General features: G+C 47.1%; 1 protein-coding gene across 3 annotated transcripts; it reads right to left on the reverse strand.

Annotated features, from left to right (window-relative positions):
- Positions 1–413: 413 nt before the first annotated feature.
- NCOA5 (nuclear receptor coactivator 5) lies at positions 414–20,237 on the reverse strand. 3 transcript variants are annotated; one of them, XM_075438514.1, is made up of 10 exons: positions 20,139–20,237; positions 16,791–16,977; positions 16,152–16,259; positions 12,092–12,158; positions 8,342–8,665; positions 7,960–8,075; positions 7,635–7,761; positions 5,172–5,371; positions 2,827–3,150; positions 414–2,441 (listed from the first exon to the last, which is right to left on the reverse strand). In XM_075438514.1, exons 2-10 carry the CDS (start codon positions 16,951–16,953, stop codon positions 1,789–1,791), a joined length of 2,082 nt encoding a protein of 693 aa, XP_075294629.1. In that variant the 5' UTR covers positions 16,954–16,977; positions 20,139–20,237; the 3' UTR covers positions 414–1,788. The 3 variants fall into 3 exon arrangements, with proteins under 3 accessions (XP_075294629.1, XP_075294632.1, XP_075294631.1); XM_075438517.1 differs by lacking the exons at positions 16,152–16,259; positions 16,791–16,977; XM_075438516.1 differs by lacking the exons at positions 12,092–12,158; positions 16,152–16,259; positions 16,791–16,977 and having other exon boundaries at positions 20,139–20,210.
- Between the last annotated feature and the right edge of the window lie 661 nt (positions 20,238–20,898).

A 20,898-nucleotide genomic window follows, 5' to 3' on the forward strand; every position in this document is an offset into this window, starting at 1 on the left:
GGGACTTGCAGCCCTAAATTCAGGCATCAGCTGTACAGTTAACAGCCACTGGGGCACGGGCACAGGACCAGCTTGCTGCTGGCCCCAGCGCACACCTTCCCCTCCCACCACCAGCAGCCGGAGAGGCTTCAGACCTCCCATGCCGTCCCCTGCCACACACTGTTCCCACACTCGTGGGCTGCTCTGCCCGAGATCGCCCGTGTCTGCTGTGCGAGAACAGGTATCTGTGAGGTACTTCAAAGTGTTGTAAACCGAGATGGACTACAATATTCTCACAGCGGGTCACAGTAAGCTTAGCATCCAGCACCGGACAGCATCTGACACAGTGTATCTGGAAGAGAGTAACGGCAAACGAAGGGGAATAATGTATTCCAGTAGTACTCAAGTTATCAAGTGTCAAAAACGCAACAGAATGTTTTTCCTGCCTTTTATTAAAAAGTAATGTCCTCTTGTTAACAGCACAGAGAGAAAAAAAAATGCTACAACACAAACCACCTGGGACAAAGACAATCCTCTGCTCCAAGAACACCACTTTCTTAGTTTCTTTCAGTTCTCTGCAGGAAGCCTACAGACTCTACGAAGGCCGTGATGGGGAGGACCACACAGTTAAGAGATGTTTTGTGTTCTGGTATCAAAGTATGTTACTGGTTAAAAACACAGTGAAGAATCACTGCCCGAATTTCCACTCATCTGTCTGCTGCAGCAGTGTTCAAAAAACCACAACATATGGTATTGCGTCTTGGCCCTGCCTCTCCACCTTAGCTGGACAAAACACCCACCGACGGTGAGAGGAAGTTTCAGAGAGCAGACATTCACCGCCTGGTAACGGGCTGCAGGTATTCCCAAGGGAGGGCCAGCAGCACACTGGTGTGGCTGCAGCTGAGCTGTTAGGCTACAGTAACCAACCATCCCAAAGCAAGATTATAAGAAGAGGAAATTTATACGCCAGATTTAACAGACTGATCTTAACACTGACTAGTTGGTGTAGGAAAATTGACAAGACCATTTGAAACCTCTGCCTTGGCTGGAAGCTCTTGTGTTTCAGATCTGCCACAGCACTAGGACCAAGCTGGCAGGTTCCGTGAGCTGGGCAAGATGAGGAGTGTTTCTCTGCCTCACCCTGCTAGGACACGACAGTCCAGCTACAGCAGGACCATACGGCACAGGACCATACAGCACGGTCCTGGGTTACTGAGTAGTGGTCAGGCATGTGCTTCATGGGTTCAGCTGCTAGCGCTACCACTGTACTTTCTACCTGGCTTATATGCCATTAAAAAAAGAATTAAAAAAAAAGAAATCGAAAGAAAAATAGTGCCCAATCCAAAAAAGTGGGTCTCCAAGAAGGCCCCGTCAGCATACCGCTCTGTTCAGTCCCCTGTTTCCTCAAAACCACTGACCCCAAACTGTACTCAGACCATTCAGCAAGACCAGATGGCATTGTGATGTGAAGATGCAGCAGCTACTGGGAATGAGGAAAACGCAGAAGGACTGTCACTGCAGCAGCTTCTGGGACTGGACAAAACAACCGATCATCCAAAGCAGCTCTTACCACGTAGTGCCATGGAGAAAACAAGAGTGTACTTCTCCAAACACTGCTAACCAGACCAAGTTGAGGAAGGGCAGCGCTAGCAACAGTCAGCAGCAATGCCACTGGGGGTAGACTCTTTCCAAAGTGTAGAGGACATGCATATCCAGGGACATTTGTCTCGTGTCAAGGACAGGAGACTCTTTAAACAGCTATAAGTATGGAATGGCGAAGGGAAGGGGAAAGGGCCCGACAGCTCAGCTTTAATAATGCCGCTGGTAGGAACCACCCATAGGTTGCTGGGCTGAGGACCCCGCTCGCCCCTGGGCCACAGTTTGGCTCACTAGGTGGAAGAGCGCAGGACCGCTCTGGATAAGGGTGTCCAAGGCTTTCTGTACACTGGGGTTGTCAAAGTTGATACCAGAAGATACTGGCCTTTGAGCAGGTACATTGCCAGGTGCAGGGAGACGATTTTGGTGCTGACCATAGAGTGACTGAGCTTGCGAAGGAGCTCCAGGTCTTGGACCTGCATTTCTTGCAGGGCCTTGGAGAGCAGGAAGCTGTGTGCTTGGAGTCTGCAATCTCTGCTGAGCCTGGTTTAAATTTCCAGCACTCATCTGTGCTGACCGGGCCTGACTGCTGGCCACGTTAGCAAAGTTCTGGTTCGGAGTGCTGCCCGAAGTGCCTGCAGAGGCTGTGGAACTGCTGTTTGCTACACCAGCTGCTGGCGCCCCACTGTTGAAGAGACTGAGGATCTTTGCTTGAAGCTCCTGCTGAGGATTAGAAGAGGACACTGGAACAGAAGGAGCAGAGGCCAGAGGCTGTGAACCCTGATGAGCCTGAGAGCTTGGAAGGCTGGACTGACTGCCCAGAGATGATCCCGAAGGTGCCCCCAAAGACTGTCTTGACACGGATGCTGGGAAAGAAAGGAAAGAGGGTTAAAGCTCTGCAAATGCGCTTGAAGGGGACCTAAAGAAAACTAGTGAAACAGCTACCAAAGACACGAGCATCAATGAATACCCACCCTCTGAACAAAAGAGCTGCACAGCTCTGGGCAACACAAACCAGTTATGGCTGTCCTGTGGTTTCCCTGAGAGAATCCAGTATAAAAGCTCTTCCACATGAAAGATCTGAATCTCTCAGGACTCCCAGGGACACACCCATCTCAGTAAAATGAGGTGCTGAGTGAGGAAGTTTATGACACCAGGACTCTCTGCAGTCCGAGGACTGTTTTGGGGTCCCAGCCCAGAGGGCCCACAAACCATATGATTAATAGCCTTGTCTGAGGCAGAGAAACTTACCCTGCAGAGAATCGGTGCTTCCCCTCAGCAACCGTTCCTTCCGGTCTCTCAAGTAATTAATAACTTTATCAGTCTCCTCAGCAGTTAGATAGCGATTGTCTGCCAGCATGTTCAAGAGAGTCTGAATCCCTGGAGGGTGACCTCCTCTGACACCCTCCTCCGCGGCGGCTGGGCGCTCCCGCTCCTGCAGAACAGCTTCATCTGCCATCTTGGCAGCCTGCCGGGCAATTTTCTCGCGCTCCTTCTCCCGCGACTCTGTTTTGTAGCGCTCGTAATTCCTTGCCACCAGCACCATGGCATCAGCTTGGGGCATGTTGCGGTGCTCTGCACAAGGAAAATAAACTTTTTAAGTAAACCAGAGTGATGCTAACATTAACAAGAGGTGCCCTGCCTCATGCACGCCGACACACCTCATCCAGCAGGCAGGCACCACTTTGGGACTGCAAGCCTAGACGTGGGAAGCTTCCTAGGCACACAGTAACAGTTCAATTTCCTAAGCCAACACAAGGCTCAAGGGTATCACCCAGCAAGGCCATCCTTCTCTTCCATCGCTGAGAGCTCTGAGAATATATTGTGTCAGCCCAAGAAATGTCTTCCTTGCCTCTCACCCAATTAAAAGGGAAAGCAGCTCCCTCTACCTCTCACATAAATTCTCCGTGCTCCACCAGGAGCCAGTTTCAGCCATTCTATGGCTAAAGCCTTGGACAGAACCAAAACGTGCCCTCTGAAGGCTGCTAAAGCTTCCCAGAGCAGGACAGTGTTGGCAATACTTTTCGGTTCTGTACTCCCGATACTGCTGATGCCTTAATATAGTGTGTGCATATGCAGGAGATGGGGAGGAGATCAGCACTGGCTCAATGTCACATTGCTGCTTATGTTTACTACTCTGGGGCAATAAGCAGCAATCAAATTCTTCTGTAATACAACAAATAATGGTCAATTCCAACTTTTTTTTTTTTTTTGCAGGTGCCTTTTGACATTTATGACAAAACACATGTGCAAACACTCCCTCTGAACACAGATGTAAGCAGGGAGAGTAAAAGAGCCTTTACCTTCCAAAAAGCGCCCAAGGCTCTGGGCACTTTTCACGCCTGCAGATCATTGGATCCTGCCAAGCTTTTCCTTGTAACGGGAAACCGGGGTTCATTTTAACATTACGCTTTGCACAAGTTGTGAAAGAGTTCTCTGAAACTAACATGAATGGAAAGGTGGCCGTGTGCAGTTCAAGTGGGCATGTTTCATGTCTAGAAAGAGCTGTGGATGAGCTAATGACTGGGGTTCTTATCAGATTTGATACACTGTTAGATCCAGTAACGAAAAGCAGCTCTGGCGGAAGGACGGGTGTTAAACCAACGGAGCTAAGAGTTAAAACCACAGGGAGTGGAAAGCCCAGTGAAAGTGTGTGAGCTGTACCTCTGCAGGAAATGAGAGAACCCTCCTACCACATCTGCATCCGATGTTGAAAGAAACCAGGCTTCTTCAGTCAGTAAGCACACAAAAACCAGTGACCATGCATTCACGAGTTTACCCTCCCAGACGAACCTCACAAAGCATTACTCAAGAACACAGTAAGGGAGAAACAACCTTTGAAAGCTCCACTGTGGTCAAACAAGTCACCTGTGTAAACAGAGTATGTGAGCAGGCCTATTATCAGAGCAAAAGGCTGCTTTCTGAGATCACCTTCTGACAAGACGTTTTTTAATACCTACACCCACCCTCATGCTCACAACAACCAAGTCACACACCGAAATGGAAAGCGGTGCAACAAGTGTAAATGGCGCTAAAATGCAAAATACGTGGATCACTTATACCAAATCACTTTATAGTTATATCTTTTTATACCTCTTCCCAGTTTCATGATCAGATATTTACCATGACCGAACACCCTATCCTTATTCTGTTTTCCTTAAATCACACTTGGTTTTAAAATCTGTCCCGTAATTTGTCACATTCCAAAAACGCTGTCTTCAAGAGCAACAAGTGATAAACTGAGTATTACTCAGAAGTCTACCAAGGCAACGCAGTCATTTCTAGAGTTGAGGTTCATGACTTGCCCTAAGATGCAAAGGCTGGTGACATTAGGTGCTATAGAGAACGCAGCCGAGACTCTTTCTTGGCAGCAATTAGACAGTCCTTTGGGAAAGGGACAAATAAAGTATTATGGAAACTTGTAAATAATGATATTCACATTTATGACATGGTGTCAAGTCACTAATAACTACTTATGTCACAGCAAGGATGAGCCTTGTCCTGCGTGATTCTGCTTGAAAGAAAGTGTTCTAAAGCAGCACTTTGCGCGGTTCAGAGCGACCACAGAGCTACGCAGCCTACTGAGACCTCAGTACCTTGTGGGGTGCCAAACATGATGTTAACAGTGCAAGAGCGGTGAACTTGATGCTGCTGGGTGATGACAATGGCAAAAGGAGACCCTCCTCTGCTCACATCGTCCAGGGCTTGCGTCAGGGACATCTCTGTGTTGAGGAAGATCAGGTCCACTACCATGCCCAGATCCCGCACCTTCCGCCCCACTGACTCCGCGTACTCCCTACCACAAAGCAAAGCCAGCAGAGTTCAACAAGTCAGTCACATACAGAAACAGAAACCCTGGCACATTCACCCTCTCCGTCATCTCAGATTTGCTTTTTTGATGGCTTGCCAAGCTCCATGATGTTTAACAGGACAGTATTAAAACAATCTCATTACAATAATATAAAAGCCCATATCCTACCCACATTTTGATCTGAATCAGCCATTTCAGTTTAACTTAAATAGATAACAAATCAAGCCTCAGCTTAGCTGAGAAACAGAGTGTTTGCAAAGGAATTTACACTATTATACGCTTGCTTATATGTAAATGTGTTTACACTGAACTCATTAAGTGAGGTCATTTATGCCTGCAGAGATCTAAGGAGCACACAGCAGAGCAGCTCACCTACAGAAGTCAGTTACATGTGCTACATTCAGTATCTTAACTGTTCAAATGCGCGTTCTCCTAATTCACTGTAGCACAGACCAACTTCTGGACTTGATGACTAATTTTCAGAGGATAACTGCACATCCATAAACATTCACTTGAGTTCCAAATACATTTTCTCTTGCTCTGTTGTTCTACTAGCTGCTTTCTGCTCTAATCCAGTATCAACACAGCATCTGTGGATCCACTGTTCATGGATCCACTGTCCTGAGACTTCCCATTCCAAACACAAACCATAACTCACATGGCTGAGCTTAAAGCTTTCAAGTCTTTTTTTAAGCTTACTACACTCAAGACCAAAACTGCAATACTGACTGCATATGCATTCTGAAAAATTTAGTCTGTGTGCACCCACACCTTTTGAAAGAGGTTCAATTTATTGTCTTTGCATGTGAACATTGTAATGGTGACTAAAACTGTCACCCCCGCAACTGTCCTTTTAAGGACTTCTAAGCTACACCGATCGTGTATCTAGAGTCATTCAGGAGTCATCTTTCCACACGTCTACAGCAGGTGACATCAATGCTTCAATATTAACATGCTCCAGCTCTTCAGGTTTGTAGTTGTTACAGACAAAAATGATCCTTAGAATCTTATGCTGATCCTTTCGCACACAAAAAATCTCCCTGTATCAAGTGTAATACCTTGTGCTCTATTAGAATATCATCCAAATACTTTAGTCACCAAGGGATAAAGAATCTAAAATTTCCTTTCAAGATTTGCTCCAATAGGTAACCAACTCTATTAAAAGCAAACCACAGAATTTTATTTCTCGTTTTGCTGCTTCCCTTGTTCCGATTTCCTATGCTGTCTTCTACCACCACATCAGGCAAGCGCCAGCTCTCTCTTTCTGCCTCACAGATACAGCAAAGTTAAATAAAAGCAACTCTCTATCTTTTTCCAAAGGGCTAAAGAGACAGAGTTTTAAACTTCCCCTTGACAAACATTTTCTTCAGATCCCAAGCCAGATCTATGATTTATTTACACCTTTGCTATTCTTCACTATATTTATTTGTACACAGACATCAGACTGGTGCCATCATTACAGCCCCCCTCCCACTGTACCAGGCATAGGTGTCCCCTCTGATTCCAACACAGCGCCCGCTCTCCAAACTAAGGACATACTAACATTTTTTACACAAGCCCCTTTGTCTCCTAAAATTGTTTTAAGTCCTTACATTTCAAGAGAAAGCTCTCCGTTCTACAGGGATGGCCTGCATTTTTGTTTCTAGATAAACAATCTTGCATTTAGCACAGTAAGACACACTGCGTTTCAGTGGGGACGCCTCAGTACGTGTTCAGACTGCTACATGTGATCGCCCTGGATACTAGTTACACATGCTTTTGATATCCTTCATACCCACTTTCAGCAGTGATTTTATACTTCTTGCACCTTGGATTAACAGTATTGACCGGCATCTGACCTATTAACCAATCTGACGAACACCCCCACGACTCCACCCTGATAACTGCTCTGTACTATCTGCTGGTTGGCACTTATCAATAACTTCCACAGCAGTCAACCCATGAATAACCAGTACAGGCCACAATAACCTGTCGCAACAGCAGGCTGATATGGAGAGTAGGTAGAAAAGTATCAGGAGAAGTGATAGGTGGCAAGAAGGAAATAGAAATAAAGCACAAGATACAACATTTCTCCATCTTATTAACATATATTCCCAGAACAGCAACAGGAGCTGTCGCTTTCTGAGGGCTCTTAAGCCATGCTACTCAAGAGCAATGGGTATGACAAACAACCTCAAGGCAGGACTTAAGTTTCATTCCATTTTCTTCTACCATGCAACAATAAAATTGGTCATAACTATTTTCTTACTTTGTCTGTTTATTCACCACTATCACAGAACAATCCACAGGTCTCTCTGCATCAAAACGTCTCTTGATTTCCTCGTAGTACTGACGGTATAGCTCCTCTCGACGCTGCTCCTCACGCTTCAGACGGTCTGAAAGAAAGCCACAGGGACAGAACAAATAATGCCCTTTGGACCTGCCTGAAGCAATGAGGTGCACGCAGCCAGTCTGTCTAAATCTCCGAACCATCCAGTGTCACAGAATGCACTGCACTCAGCACTGCAGGCATCTCCTGCATCCTCCCACAGAGAGAATGTGAATCTGCCCATTATAATGTTACAGGTACTCACCTTCTGAATTCACTGGTGCTCTGTCAAAATGCTCTTTGTAACGGTCGTAGTAAGAGTCATCCTTCCGACGATAATAGTCATCAAGGCGAAGGTAACGGTCATAACCTTCATCTCGTCTGCAACATTTACAGAAGAAGCAAGGGTTTCTACGTTCCAGCACAATCTCAGGCAGTAACTTTGGCCAATGCATCACATGCAGACCTTCCTCAGGTTTAACTTCTAAGTACACACCTGCTCCCCACAAGATGCAAAGCACACACCCAGCTGTCCCCGGCCAGAGCAATTTCCTTATCTTATACGCCTGACATTACTGAAATAGTGCAGCTGTTGAGGCAGGACTGCCATAAAAATGTGTTGGCAAATACAGTCCAGTGGAAATTACCTGTACAAAGGGTCCCGAGGGTCTCTCATATCCCGTGGATCCCTGTATCGATCATATGGTGGCTCCCGTGGGTCACGAAGATCTCTGACATCACGAGGGTCCCGCAAGTCTCTTGGATCCCTAACATCCCGTGGGTCTCGCAGGTCTCGTGGGTCCCTGTGGTCTCTGGTGTCACGCATGTCTCTAGCTCGAATGTCTCGAGTGTCTCTGGAATCTCGCCCGTTTCTACCATCCCTGCTATCTCTGGGGTCTCTCCGCGGGCTCCCTCGAAGAGGGGAGCGGTCGCGTCTGGCATCTCGGCCATCCCCATAGGCATATGGTTCTCTGAGGAAAACACCAGGGAAATTCCATTAGACTGCTAAGGACACGAGTACTGTTATCCTAGATCTTACCTGAGGTGCCAAAACGACCCTTCTCTCAGCAGCTGACTCCTCCCTCCTATCCCACAACTGCAATAATTGCCAAAAAAACATATCTGTTGAAGCAGCCCAGAGAAGCTTCTTAATTCCAATATTTATCACAACCAAACAAGACCCAGAAATCTCCTTAATGGAACAGCACTAAAAGCGTAGAGCACCTGTGGAAGAAGTGAACAGACACCTCAGAAACCACCATTTCAGGGCCTCAGGCCTCCAACGCCAGCCACAGATCATCTACCAAACATGTTTTTGCAAATTCTTTGAGAGATTTCAAGGTGCTGGAGCCTAATACCCACAAATAGGCAATAGCCAGGAGCATTGAAGGGATCCATTAAATTCACTAGTCAACAAGAGCAGAATACATGAAATTATTTGTTATTGGCCTATAATTAAAAAAGGAGCTGCTCGTGACCAAAGATACCGTAGGTTCCATGATGTGGTTGCATTTGTGCCGCTAGCAGAAAGCAATGATATCTACTGCTGCGTCCTGTATTTGAAAGGACAGTTTCTGTAGAAAGGCAGTCTTGTGTTTACACTGCCCCGTGTTAAGAAGCTACTAAACCCAATCAGCACGTCATCCTCAGCAGCATCGGGCTTCTCTGTCACATCTGAATGATCCACCTCATTCAGACTTTGTACTGTGCTTCTTCGGAGGCAAGGAAGAAGAATGTTCCAGTCTTCATCTTTTCCCAAAACCGCAGTTTTTTTCCAGGTCATATTTTGTTTTCCAGACAAAAAACATAACTTCACTGTAGTCCAAGCCAAACACACAAAAACCGTGCGGAGAAACAACCGAGCTTCACGTCTTTTCCCCAAGATACTGACAACCATTGGAAAAAGCCCAGCTTTTTGAATCTTTTTATTTCCAAAATTTGACAGACTTTTAGAGTTCTCTACCAGTGTAATCTAGCCTATGAAAGATAAGCAGAACATAAATCTGCTTCCATTACAGTGCATTCACACAGGAGTCACCTGGAGAGAACTGTGGGAGCAGCCAGCCAGATGTGCCCCAAGTTCAGAGTCAGGCTGGGTGGACTGACTGATGGGCAGTCTGTGCACGGACCGTGGCGGTCGGCACCCAGCTGTGCTGGGCATACACAGGAGCGCTGGCATTCTCTATTTTTACATCAGATACAAAACAGATCTTGGGACAAACTACAGTGTTGCCACCAAGACCATACATAGCCTCCTCCTGTAAAAGAAACACTGTATTTGCACACAAACAAGTGTAAACTCCCTCAGCAAACTGGACACACAAATCCGCTTGCTTGTGATCTGTATTGAAACCACGAGATGCACGCCACCACCCCTTCCCCCCAGACCTACAATGAATGATGGCAAAGCTCAGGGGAAACTTCCAATTTGCTCTAATGGGTACTGAGTAACTGATCTTTCTGTAGCTCTAAGACTACATAGCAAAACAGCCAGATGCAGTGTAATTGTTTCGCATACGACATTTATTCCAGCTGCAGTGAGGGTGACCAGAACAGGCCATATTCATTATCTGCAGACAGAAAGATCCAGAATGAGCAACGCACAACTGCGACAGCAGTACGGACGTGGTGCGGGTCCCCTCTGCTCTTGCACCCGCATCGCTGCCCCGCTGCTTGCAAGAGGCATCAGCACCAAGGCACAGCAGCCTCCTGCTTCCACGCCTGTCACCACGGTCCGACTCCTGCAGCGTCGGCACCGCTGCCCGCAGCTGTCGGTCACACGTCTGCAGCATGGTCGAGTCCATCGTCTGCTGTCAGCACGCCCACAGCCTTGCACAAGGCTCAGTGCCTGTGAACTCATCACCACCCGTGACCACGGCACTGCTTGGGACCTGGTGCTCGTGACATGCGATGTCCATGTGTCTGCAGTGCCAGCTGGAATCCAGTGCCTGTCACAGCAGCACCAAGCCTCTAGCAGCCGCAGCAGCAGTCCAGTCCACAGCACCGCTGCCCACGGCTCACACACCTCCAGTGCTCCTTGGGGCCCACGACATGGGCATCTGCTCTTGCATACACGCAGGGTGACAGGTCCCAATGCCCATGGCATCAGTGCCTGCTGCTTGTCCCTCTGCAATGTGGTCCGACGACCAACGCTCATAGCATAGGTGCCTGTCTCAACTGCAGTGCTGCCCGCCACCTTCAGCGTTATGCACCTGCGGTGCCACGGAGGCCAAAGATGTGTGTGCTGCTCATGTACTTGCAGTATTCTGGGGGGTCTCATGCCAGCACTGAGCACACCTGACACTGCCCAGGCCCAAGGCTTGCCACACCTGTAGCAGGAACCCTGAGCTGTGCGCCCAAAGCACTTCCTGGGCAATGCCCATGCGATGGTCTCCGCAAGCGCATTTGGCCCTGTGCACTGTAAGTGCAGCACATACCACAGACCTAGATGATGCCAAGGATTGCAGCTACTCATTCTGTTTTTTGGTGGTAGGTGTCTTGCTAGTTGCACTTTTTCCCCATTTTTGGTAATTTAACAGGTGAAGTTAGTAAAGCACACCAGACACATGAGAGCTTGAGCACCTTCAAGTCCAACACGCAACACTCCTTTGTGTGGAAAGCTTTACACTACAGGCATAGAAGGCGCACGCCTTACACCAGACTGTAACCACAGCACGTCTGCTCCCCAGTAATGCCATCAAAAGGAAACTGAAGTCACCTTCCTGTGACAGGACAGTCTGTGTCTTCTTCACATGCCTGTTACTCCACACACAGAGGTTGTACAGGAGCTGCACATGCGGTGCACGCTGAGGGGTGGGAAGCCAGGAGAAGCTGGCAGGTACACATCATCAACTCCACAGAGGGGACGAGTTCCAGGTACTGACAACACAAGCACACATGCAGACAGGACAGTGCAATAGAGATGTTTGCTCTGTCTTGTGCTTCGCCCATGTGCTCTTTTCCAGTCTCATTTCAGCACTAGAAGCTTTTGGTATCAGAAGAGGCAAGATCCCAAAGTCCTCTGCAGCATGGCACTGCGAATGTTACAGCCCCTTGGCGTTCTCTAGACATGCCTCGGCTTCTCCAATACTTGAGGCAGAAGAAAACATCGAGTGTATTCTTCCTCACAAGTCTCTTACAGCCTGTGCTGCAAAACGTGATGCTTAGCTGTAGTAACAACAGCAGACATGAGGCTTCCCTTGTGCCTCCTGAGGTGTCAGCGCCAGAAGGGCTCTCAGAGGTGGAGCAGCCACTTTGCCAACTGTCTCGCTTGACATCTCCGTTTGACTGGGGAGGTGGCGGTAGGGAAGAGACACAGACATTTAGCACAGGCCGCTGGGCTCATGCCCTAAAAGCCTGACCTTCCTAGTATAACTCACTGCTTCCAGGTACTTTACCTTCGTGCCGGACTGGACCTTGATGAAGCCTTATTCATATTTCTTCTTTCCACTGCTTTCTTAATATCTGTAAAGAATAATCAACCCATCTGTTCAATGCTATGGAACAAAAAAAAGATCATCAGCACAATTCAAATGAAAGCAACTTAAGCTCAACAACATCCAGATGGTGCAAGAAAATCCATTCAGCAGAGAGACATTGTCACTTTGACATTTTTTTTATTAAGTTTAGATAGTACAACGTAATGAAGTTTTCACGGATTTCTCTGACTTCAAAATAGGGTGGACCGCTTGGGTGAAGTTTTAACCCTTTACATTCAGACTCTTCATTCATAAAAGAACCTCTTTCTTCTGCAGTCTATGAGCATGCAGAAAATGACTCATGGACTCTAGGAGAAAAAGCAGAGTCTGAAAACCTCTGAGAAAGGAAGCTGACGGCCAGCACAGTCTTAAGTTCACAGCCAGTCCTGTTCAATGGAGCATGCTGCGACCCTTGTTGAAAACAATCCAAGGGTTCTCAAGTGGCACATGCAACTGCCGTCCAAGGGACCGCTGCAGCATTAAGCTGTATAGCCTCCACCACTGAGGAACCAGGATCCAAGGAGCCTGAAGCACAAACTCCTTATGAAGTCAACATGGTGCATTCGAAACACCACTGTTAACATGATGCAAACTGATGCAACAGACCAGAAATTTGAAAATTGGTTGGCTTCTGAGCATCCCCATCAAAAACACCATGAAGAGATATACAAAGAAGTAAGAGCTGCAGAAACAGTCTTGTCCTCAACCAGAAAAAGTGAAGTTGCCCAGAACTGGCAGGGACCCATATTGTTCTACAGAGAAGAAACAAAGCCGTCCATAACAGCTGATTGAAGATGAAATAATGTACTGAAGGGGGGGGCAAGAGCAAACAGAAATGACTTCAGACGCTTTACTCTGAGAACCTTTTAAGGATAAGAACAAAACAAACCCAGGTCCTATCTGCTCCCTGAGCATTTAGTGACAATTAAAATTTCTTATTAGTTATTTACACTCACTACTTTCATAGCCCTTGCAAGCGAATAAACATGCCACAATGTCTTTAGGCAGACTCAGTCTTAACATCTTCTGTAACTTCCCGAATGATTCTTCATTACTTTCAAGATTAAAATTAGAATTAAAGGATTAGTTCTGATTTTTGCTCCTGCTGTCACTCAAGCAGCGGCTTGTTCTCTTTTTTGAGGGGGGAGAGGCAAGTGCGATCTGAACATTCACTACAAATGCAGCATAACAACACTCACAGGACCACAAAGCAATCTCTCCAGGATCAAATACAGCTCCATTGTCTACTGCCACAAACTAAATGTGATGGACTTTTATTCCCTACATAGTTTTTCTCATTAAAGATACAAACCCACTTCTATGCATTTGTGGAAGTATTAGTATAATGCAACACTGGAGTTAAACTCTCCCAAAGCCTTTTACCTTCTTGCGTTATTAGCAATCATGTTTAACACTCAGGCTGTGTAACTGAAGCAACTGTTATCCTTGCATTTATTTCTGAGTTCAGCATTCCCCCCCCCCCTTAAAGTCAAGTGTTATCTTTAAGCAAGACACTATCTGCTTTCTTTGGTTTAAGATTATTTTTATTTTCTGTTTTAAAAATGCCATTGCAGAAACCTATTATGATTTTTACACTCAATACCATACATTTCTTTCAAATAAAAAATGTATTTAGATCTGAACAAAAATATTTTACTAGAAGAAAAAACACCTTAGACAGGGATCCTTCTCTTAGGCAAAACAAACAGACTTAATAACATTTTATTTAATGCCAACAGCATTTACAGGTTAAGTATTTGAACATTGACAAAACTTAAGAGGGGGACAAAAGTCTTCTGTCCTGTAGGATTTTGAGATGACAGGGACACTGTAATCATACAGTGTAACCTTCTGAACAAACACAGGTGACAAGAGTTTCTTGAATCGCATTCCTATGTCAAGTGCAGCAGTGGCATTGAACTAGAGCTTATCTTTTAGCAAAGCATCCAATTCCAATTTAAAAGTCTCCAGAGCACAGAAACCACCAAAGCTCCAATAATTTATTCCAGAAGTAAATTACTTTACAGTTAAAGAAAACTATTTATTTTCATTTAAGGACTTATCATACCTACGTCTATTAGGCTAAAACTCGCTTATCTCCACGTCTGTCTGTAGCATATGGATCACATCACTCCTATATCTTGAGGCTTTTGCTAGGGCTTGTTCTTCAACTCTTTAAACCTTCTTCAGATTTTTCTGAGGCTTCTCCAATTTAGTGTTATCCTTTTCAAACCAGGCATACCAGAACTGAGCACAGCATTCCAGCAGCAAAAGCCCACAGGTACCAAAACCTCCCTCCTTACAAATCTGTTACAGTAAGGATGACACAAGCACTCTTGCTGGGTGCAGATCTTCCCTTCTGGCTTTACTGAAAGCTCACTTCTGCCTGCATCCAGCTTAGGAAGAAGTCCAGGTCATTTCACCATCAGCGACTCAATCTTCACTATTCCATTCCCTTTTTAAAACATGATTGCGTGTTTTCTTTCCAAGTCACTTATAAAAGCACTGTCTGGCCAGGAATCATTTTTTCCAGAACACCACTCAAAGCACTGAGCAATTCCACCTATGTTAGACTGAGATTCATTTGAAATCCATTTAATCCTACACTGGTTCTAATTGCTCTAGTTTCCTAATCAAATCAAATGTCTTACAGAAGCCTTTTACACCAACACCACTACTTTCAGCCATAAAACTTGCAGTAGCATAAGATTAAGTTAAGTTTGACGGCATTTATTTTGATTGCCATTAATTACTTCCCTTCTCACAGAGAGTCAGGTGAAAGAATCCCTTTGCTATCAGGGGCTGATGCCAGGCTCCTCCCACTTACACTGCCTGTTGGCACATTCGCAGCACTCTGCGAGGTCCCTGGAAACTCCTTGGTTTTCTAAGGCTTGTGGAAAAACAACATTAGTAGCCTAGGCAGGTCTTAATCTCACTGAGCTTCATGAGTGCTAGATTTAAACCTCCAGAGAGGTGTAGTTTTGGTAGCTGCTGTTTTACATTTTTTATTTTGCTACTGAAGTGGAAATTGTATTCAGCACACCTTCTGCATCTTCAAAAATAAACAGCAGAAACGTTAACTGAAGACTAGGTGGTCCTTTCCAGTTAGCAATTTTATAATTTCCAGATAGTTACACCTCAGTTTCTAAAACAGCCACAGTTGTTCCTATTTAAGCTTCTAGACTTCGACAGTGCTGCCCATGATTTCTTCTTCCATTCTTCTACTCTCCTTGCCTATTTGCCTCCATTTCCATCTTCAGGCTCGTATTTGCTAATGTATACACACCTTCCTGCTAGCTATTATTTATTGCTCCCTTCATTCCTTTCTAAGCCAAATTGTTTTTCTTCAAATTAGCATACGCTTACTTAAAAAGTATGGTTTTTTGCTTGCATTAATAGATTACTCAAGATCGCTAACCATTCATTTCTGTTTAAGTTTGCTCCCAGCATATTTAGCAGAATTATTTTAATCTTTATGAAAACAGCCTTTTTAAATTACCTAGTATTTATAGCACTACTTACAGATTGATTTCACATGTGCAAGAAAACCCAAGTTTAAATTACTTATCTAACAAGCCACTAAGTGCTAAGACTTAGCTCCTCTGAACCTGTCAAGATGAAGCCCAACATTAGTTTACAAATGGTTTTAAAACTATGCACGTGAGGTTTCAATGACTACTTCCCAGGGCTTACACGTTGAACAGTTTCTTACACTGGGTAACAGAGCTTTTGAAATACTAAGACACAAAAATAAGTTCAGAGTAAGACCTAGGTAGCAAGAGAAAAGACTGCAGGTGAACCACACAGCACTCACAGCAAATAACTCAGAAGGCAAATACATATCTAGTAAAAGTGATTTTAGACTAATGCCAGGGAAGTTTCACATAGTGATCTTTCCAGAGAGCTTTAAAACAAAAGCACTCTTTCTACCAGAACACATGCTGGGGTCAGTAGGAGAGCACGGATCAGTTTTCCTTACCTAATCTATACCCTTTATAAAGGCGACCCTTCTCACCGTCCAGAGCCGCCTGGACATCTTCTAGATGGTCATACTGCACGAACCCATAGCCATGGTACATGCTGAGGGCTGGAAAAGTTAACAGCAGGGCAAGACCGGTTACAACTAGGGACAGTACTAACCCGCACCCAGGTCATCACGTAACCCCACCAGAGGAACAAGCAAAGGGGCTCTACCCAGCAACAACTATGCAAGTTTCCTGGGAAAAAATTCTACCAGGTTCAAAACGCAGAGCTTACAGACTCTGAAATATATTTCATAGATCAACTTCCTTCTGACAAGGCAGTGACCAAAATACAGCCCATGAAGTGACCAAGATTTCATTAGAGATTATGAGGTCACTTGAAAGATTGTTGTAACACCACACTGCAACCCCAAAAGCTAAAACATTGCTGATACAGATGCATTATGTTTCAGCTGTACTGAAGGAACCACTTTTTCAAATAAAATGGAGGCAGAGAAAATAATCATTAAAAGGTCACTTTTTAGGAGCAACATTAGTCACTCCTCTCACCATCATCAAATAGCATTCGACAAGCATGAAAGTTAAATTTCTCACTGTTTTCCCAGCCACAATAAGGCGTAAGATAATATACTAACCCCTGATTTTGCCATATTTTGAAAATATCTCTTCCATTTCTTCACGAGTCATGTGGTCTGTGGGCAAATTGCCGACAAAAAGTCTTCTCTCTAAATCCTGAGGATTGGTGCTGTTAGTGAAGTCGCTCTGTTTGATGCTATTGCTCTTGCGTCCTCGAGCCATTTTGCTTTCGTTCCAAATCCAACTCTTCGCAAAAAAGAAAAACGGCCATGTATATAATTTCAATCCATGACATTAAAATTAATCTGGAACAAGATTAAATTTAACAGTTTGCAGACTAGAAGCCAAGTCGATTTGCTTGATGCAAACTTCATTCCAGAGAAGTCTTAATACAAGGGATACTGAGATCTGCCAAAAGTGTACACTGCAGCATTTTGGTTGAGCTTTTCCGTACTAATGAAAGGTAGTAAGCCTAATCATTTTGCACATAAGTTTCAATGGTTTAACTCCAAGCTAAGATACAAATAAGAACCCATTTTCCACTAAAACATCTTAACTTTAAGCTTTTCAATACACCCATTTTTTTCATATCTATTTCTTCAGCCCACTATTAAGAAGTGTTGAAGTTTATGCAATATTTTAATAAGCGGAAAGGAAACACTCATCACAACATTGCATAACAGGACCCAAATATTTCAATATAGGCTTTGAATGAGACATCAGGAAGTACTATTTAAATGTTCTTAAGCCACCATGCTTGGATCACTTTGCCTAATGCGAAATCGTAGCTTTACAATACCAGAAAACACAGTTTCTCATTCATACCCCTCCAAAACAGCATACCCTCATCCCCATAGAGACGTCAGCTCCCACAGAAGGCAGGTCCACAGCTGGCAATTTAACCACCCCCACGTAAATGCTGTACCACTACCTCATCTTCCCCAGGACAGCAAAAGCACACTTTGTCAGAGCCCACACCACTGCAAACAAAGCTGGAGCAGTCAGCAACATCCACTGCACAAACTTACCCAAAGAGTTACAGCCAAAAAACCCAAACCAAACCCCAACATAACAACCCCAACCAAGCCAACAAAAAACCCCCACCAAACCCCACTGAGGATTTATACTTTCTGGTTTAAAAGTCACCATTACATAAAGCTTAAAAAAAAAAAAAAAAAAAAAAGAAAAAATAGAAGCACTGAAACTTTCAAGATGAACTTGAAAGTCTGAAAACTATTTATTAAAATTGTCATACTTCCTAAACATTCAGCTACAGGAATGCAGGATGGGATTTTCTGTATAACATGAGAGAAACTTGGAAAAAGAAAGCTGATGAAATTGAGTATATCAACAGAAACTTCTACTGTTAATCATGAGATACCGACAACCAACACACTCCCTAAAAGTAACCTATACTCATTGCAATTTAAAAGTAGCCTCTAAATAAACAAGTCAAACATCCAAAAAACAGTTTTACATAAATACTTACTTCAACAACACTTAACTGGCCTGAAAAACACATCTGCTCCAGATTTGAGATTAAAAAAAATAAATTTGTAAGATCAATCAACTTTACAATTGCATCCCTTTTTGCCTTCTTTTAGGAAACCCTGCAGGGACAGGAGACAGAACACCTCCCAGTCTAATAAACTTTTTAAAGTGAACTGAACTGCCAGAACAGGGAGGAAGAAAAAAACACCCCCAACACCGAAACCAAAATCAAACAAAACAGTAATTTCTTCTACCACATTTGCCTCAATCCTCCGATAAGGTTGTCCACACACAGAGTTTTACTTTTGCTGTCAGAGGTACCAAATCTTATCCCATTTTTCTGTACAGAAGCACAAGACTTCTACTATTGCAGCTCAAGTTCTCACTAGTCGAGGGAAAAGAAGTTTTCAAAATTCTCCCAAAATGATTAAGTGACTGTAACACCTGGAAAGACCCATGTAGTCCAGGTTCACCCTCGGAGCAGGGCAGCATCCAAGCTGGATGCAGCTGTCACGGCCTTCTCCAGCTGGGCTCCAAGCACTACCAGGACAGGGACTCAGAGCCCCTGCCAGCACCTCTCAGGCAGCACAGCCTGGCCGTGCAGCCTCGGGACGTCATGTACACACACAGCAAACGGGCATCAGCAAGACCTGTAACTGCTGCTGGTGGGACATTTCACTTTCAGTATAATAAGGAGCACGAAATTTCCTTCTCTTTTCCTTGAGGGTGGGGGTGGTAGGGGGTGGCTAGGGAAGAGGGTGCAAGAGCTTTCCATACGAGAAAATGAGGGAGCTGTATCTCCACTTGCAGGTTACTTTCAAAACCTGCCAAAAAAGCCATCAATCCCAAACACTCAGGTTGAATTACTACACAACTTTCATATAACAGCATTTACTGCCTCTTACCACTTTCCACTCGGTGGATTACACAGCTAAAGGCCATTTAGTAATTGTAAGACCAGAATAAACAAATGTTGTCCCAGCTTTAGGCACACCAGACCAGGTGAATAACTGATTTCCACATTCAGTCTTTTCCTATGAAAGCAGCTGGAGAGACCAACCGCACACCCAGGCAGCTTCAAAGTGCCAATCCCCCCACGCAGAAACCACACGTCATGCCGAGCCGCCTCCTACAACAGGACAGCCCGCATCTGCTCATGTGCCAGTAAATCTTCTGGAAGTTAATTAAAACCACATCGCCCTAAAAATCTTATATTTAAAAGCAAAGTTATTTATTATCAGTGCTACAGGTTCAAAAAGAAAGACAGCGCTGAAGTGAGATGTTGAAACTGATTTGACACAGGTGAAGCGTTACACAGAAGTCCGCAAGAAGTTCACAGGCAAAACGAGAAAGAAAAGAAACCAGAGCCAGGCACCGCAAAGCAGCGGGGTCCCGGGGGGCAGCTCCGCCCGGCGACCCCCGCCCGGCCCTGGGAGAGGGCAGAGGCAGAGCTGCCCGCGGGGAGAACGCGCCCGCCCTCCCGCCAAGGGCCCCGCGGCGGTGCGAACGCGAGCGGGCAGCTCCGGCCGCCACCCGGGGCCCGCTCCCCCGCCGCTGCCGGCGGCTCTCCCGAGCAGCGCGCCCGAGGCTTCAACGGCGGCCGCGGCTCCCACACCGAGGGCTGTGGCCCGCTGCACGTCTCGACCGGGGGAGAGGCGCTTTGCAGCGGCGTTAACCCGGCGCACCGACCGCCCCCCGGCCCCGGACCCGCTGGGGGAGCGGAGGAGCCCCACGAGCCCGCGCTCTCCGCTGCCGCTGCCCAGAGGCGCCCGGGGCGGAGGCGCGGCCCGCCCGCAGGCCGCAGGGCACGCCCGGCCCGGCCCCAGCGCGGCGGCCGGGAAGGACTCAGCCCTCCGCGGGGCTCGCTGCGGCAGGTCTCTCGCTGGAGCGCGCCGCGCCGCCGCCCGCAGACTCACCGCCGCGCCGGGCCCGCTCCCGGTCCGCCGCAGGCCGCCGCCCGCCAGGACAAAGGCGCCAACCGCCGCTGCCGCACGGCGCCCGTCGCAAAGCGGAGGGGAAGGGGCACCGGGATGGCGACGCCTCGCACTTTACGGCGCCGCGCGCTAACGTATCACGCTCCGCGGGCCTCTGCCGCAAGGCAGGCTGGGACTTGTAGTCCCTCGGAGGGCAGTGGGGCGTGGCCGCTGGGTGGCGCCACCAGACCCGCGCCAGGCGAGGCGCGGCGCGGGAGCGGTCCTCCCGTTGCCGTCGCTCCCCGGCCCAGCGCCAAGGGCCGGGCTCCGCGGGCGCGGCGGTGCCAGCGGCCGGACACCCGCGGGCGGGGCCTGCCCGCCGTGAGCGGGGCCCGCGCCCAGCAGCAGCGCCGGCACCGGGCGGCCCCGCTGTGCGGACACTCGGGACAGGGCGCGGGCCGCGCCGGCCGGCGGCCCCGCCTGAGCAGCCACTGCGGGCGGGGAGCGCGGGGCCCCGCCGCCCCTGCGCCGCTCGGGGCGGGGAGCGCTCGCAGGCCGGGGCCGCGGCCGGTGCCCGGGACTGCGGGGACTTCCCAGGCCGGGCCCGCGGGAGCCGGGCCCAGAAATCCCCTGCCCGACTTCGCCCCCCCGTCCGTGCCCGCAGGAGTCCCCCGGGACCCTTCGCGCTCTCGAGTGCGTCAGTTGCGGGAAGCGACGGCGGGCTGGGGAATCCGGCGTGCGCCGTTCCCGCCGCGCCGTCGCC

This window comes from Opisthocomus hoazin, chromosome 18 (genome assembly GCF_030867145.1).
Source record: "Opisthocomus hoazin isolate bOpiHoa1 chromosome 18, bOpiHoa1.hap1, whole genome shotgun sequence".
NCBI lineage: Eukaryota > Metazoa > Chordata > Aves > Opisthocomiformes > Opisthocomidae > Opisthocomus > Opisthocomus hoazin.

What these genes read in the sequence shown, in the direction of transcription:
- NCOA5 (XM_075438514.1), bottom strand. Translation starts at nt 16,953, where the DNA reads ATGGCTCGAGGACGCAAGAGCAATAGCATCAAACAGAGCGACTTCACT. An exon ending in CCTCGGGACCCTTTGTACAG is followed by an intron (nt 8,076 to 8,341) that starts GTAATTTCCACT and finishes TAAATGTTGCAG; the next exon opens with ACGAGATGAAGGTTATGACC. An exon ending in GTGGTGAATAAACAGACAAA is followed by an intron (nt 5,372 to 7,634) that starts GTAAGAAAATAG and finishes GCTTTGTGGTAG; the next exon opens with GGAGTACGCGGAGTCAGTGG.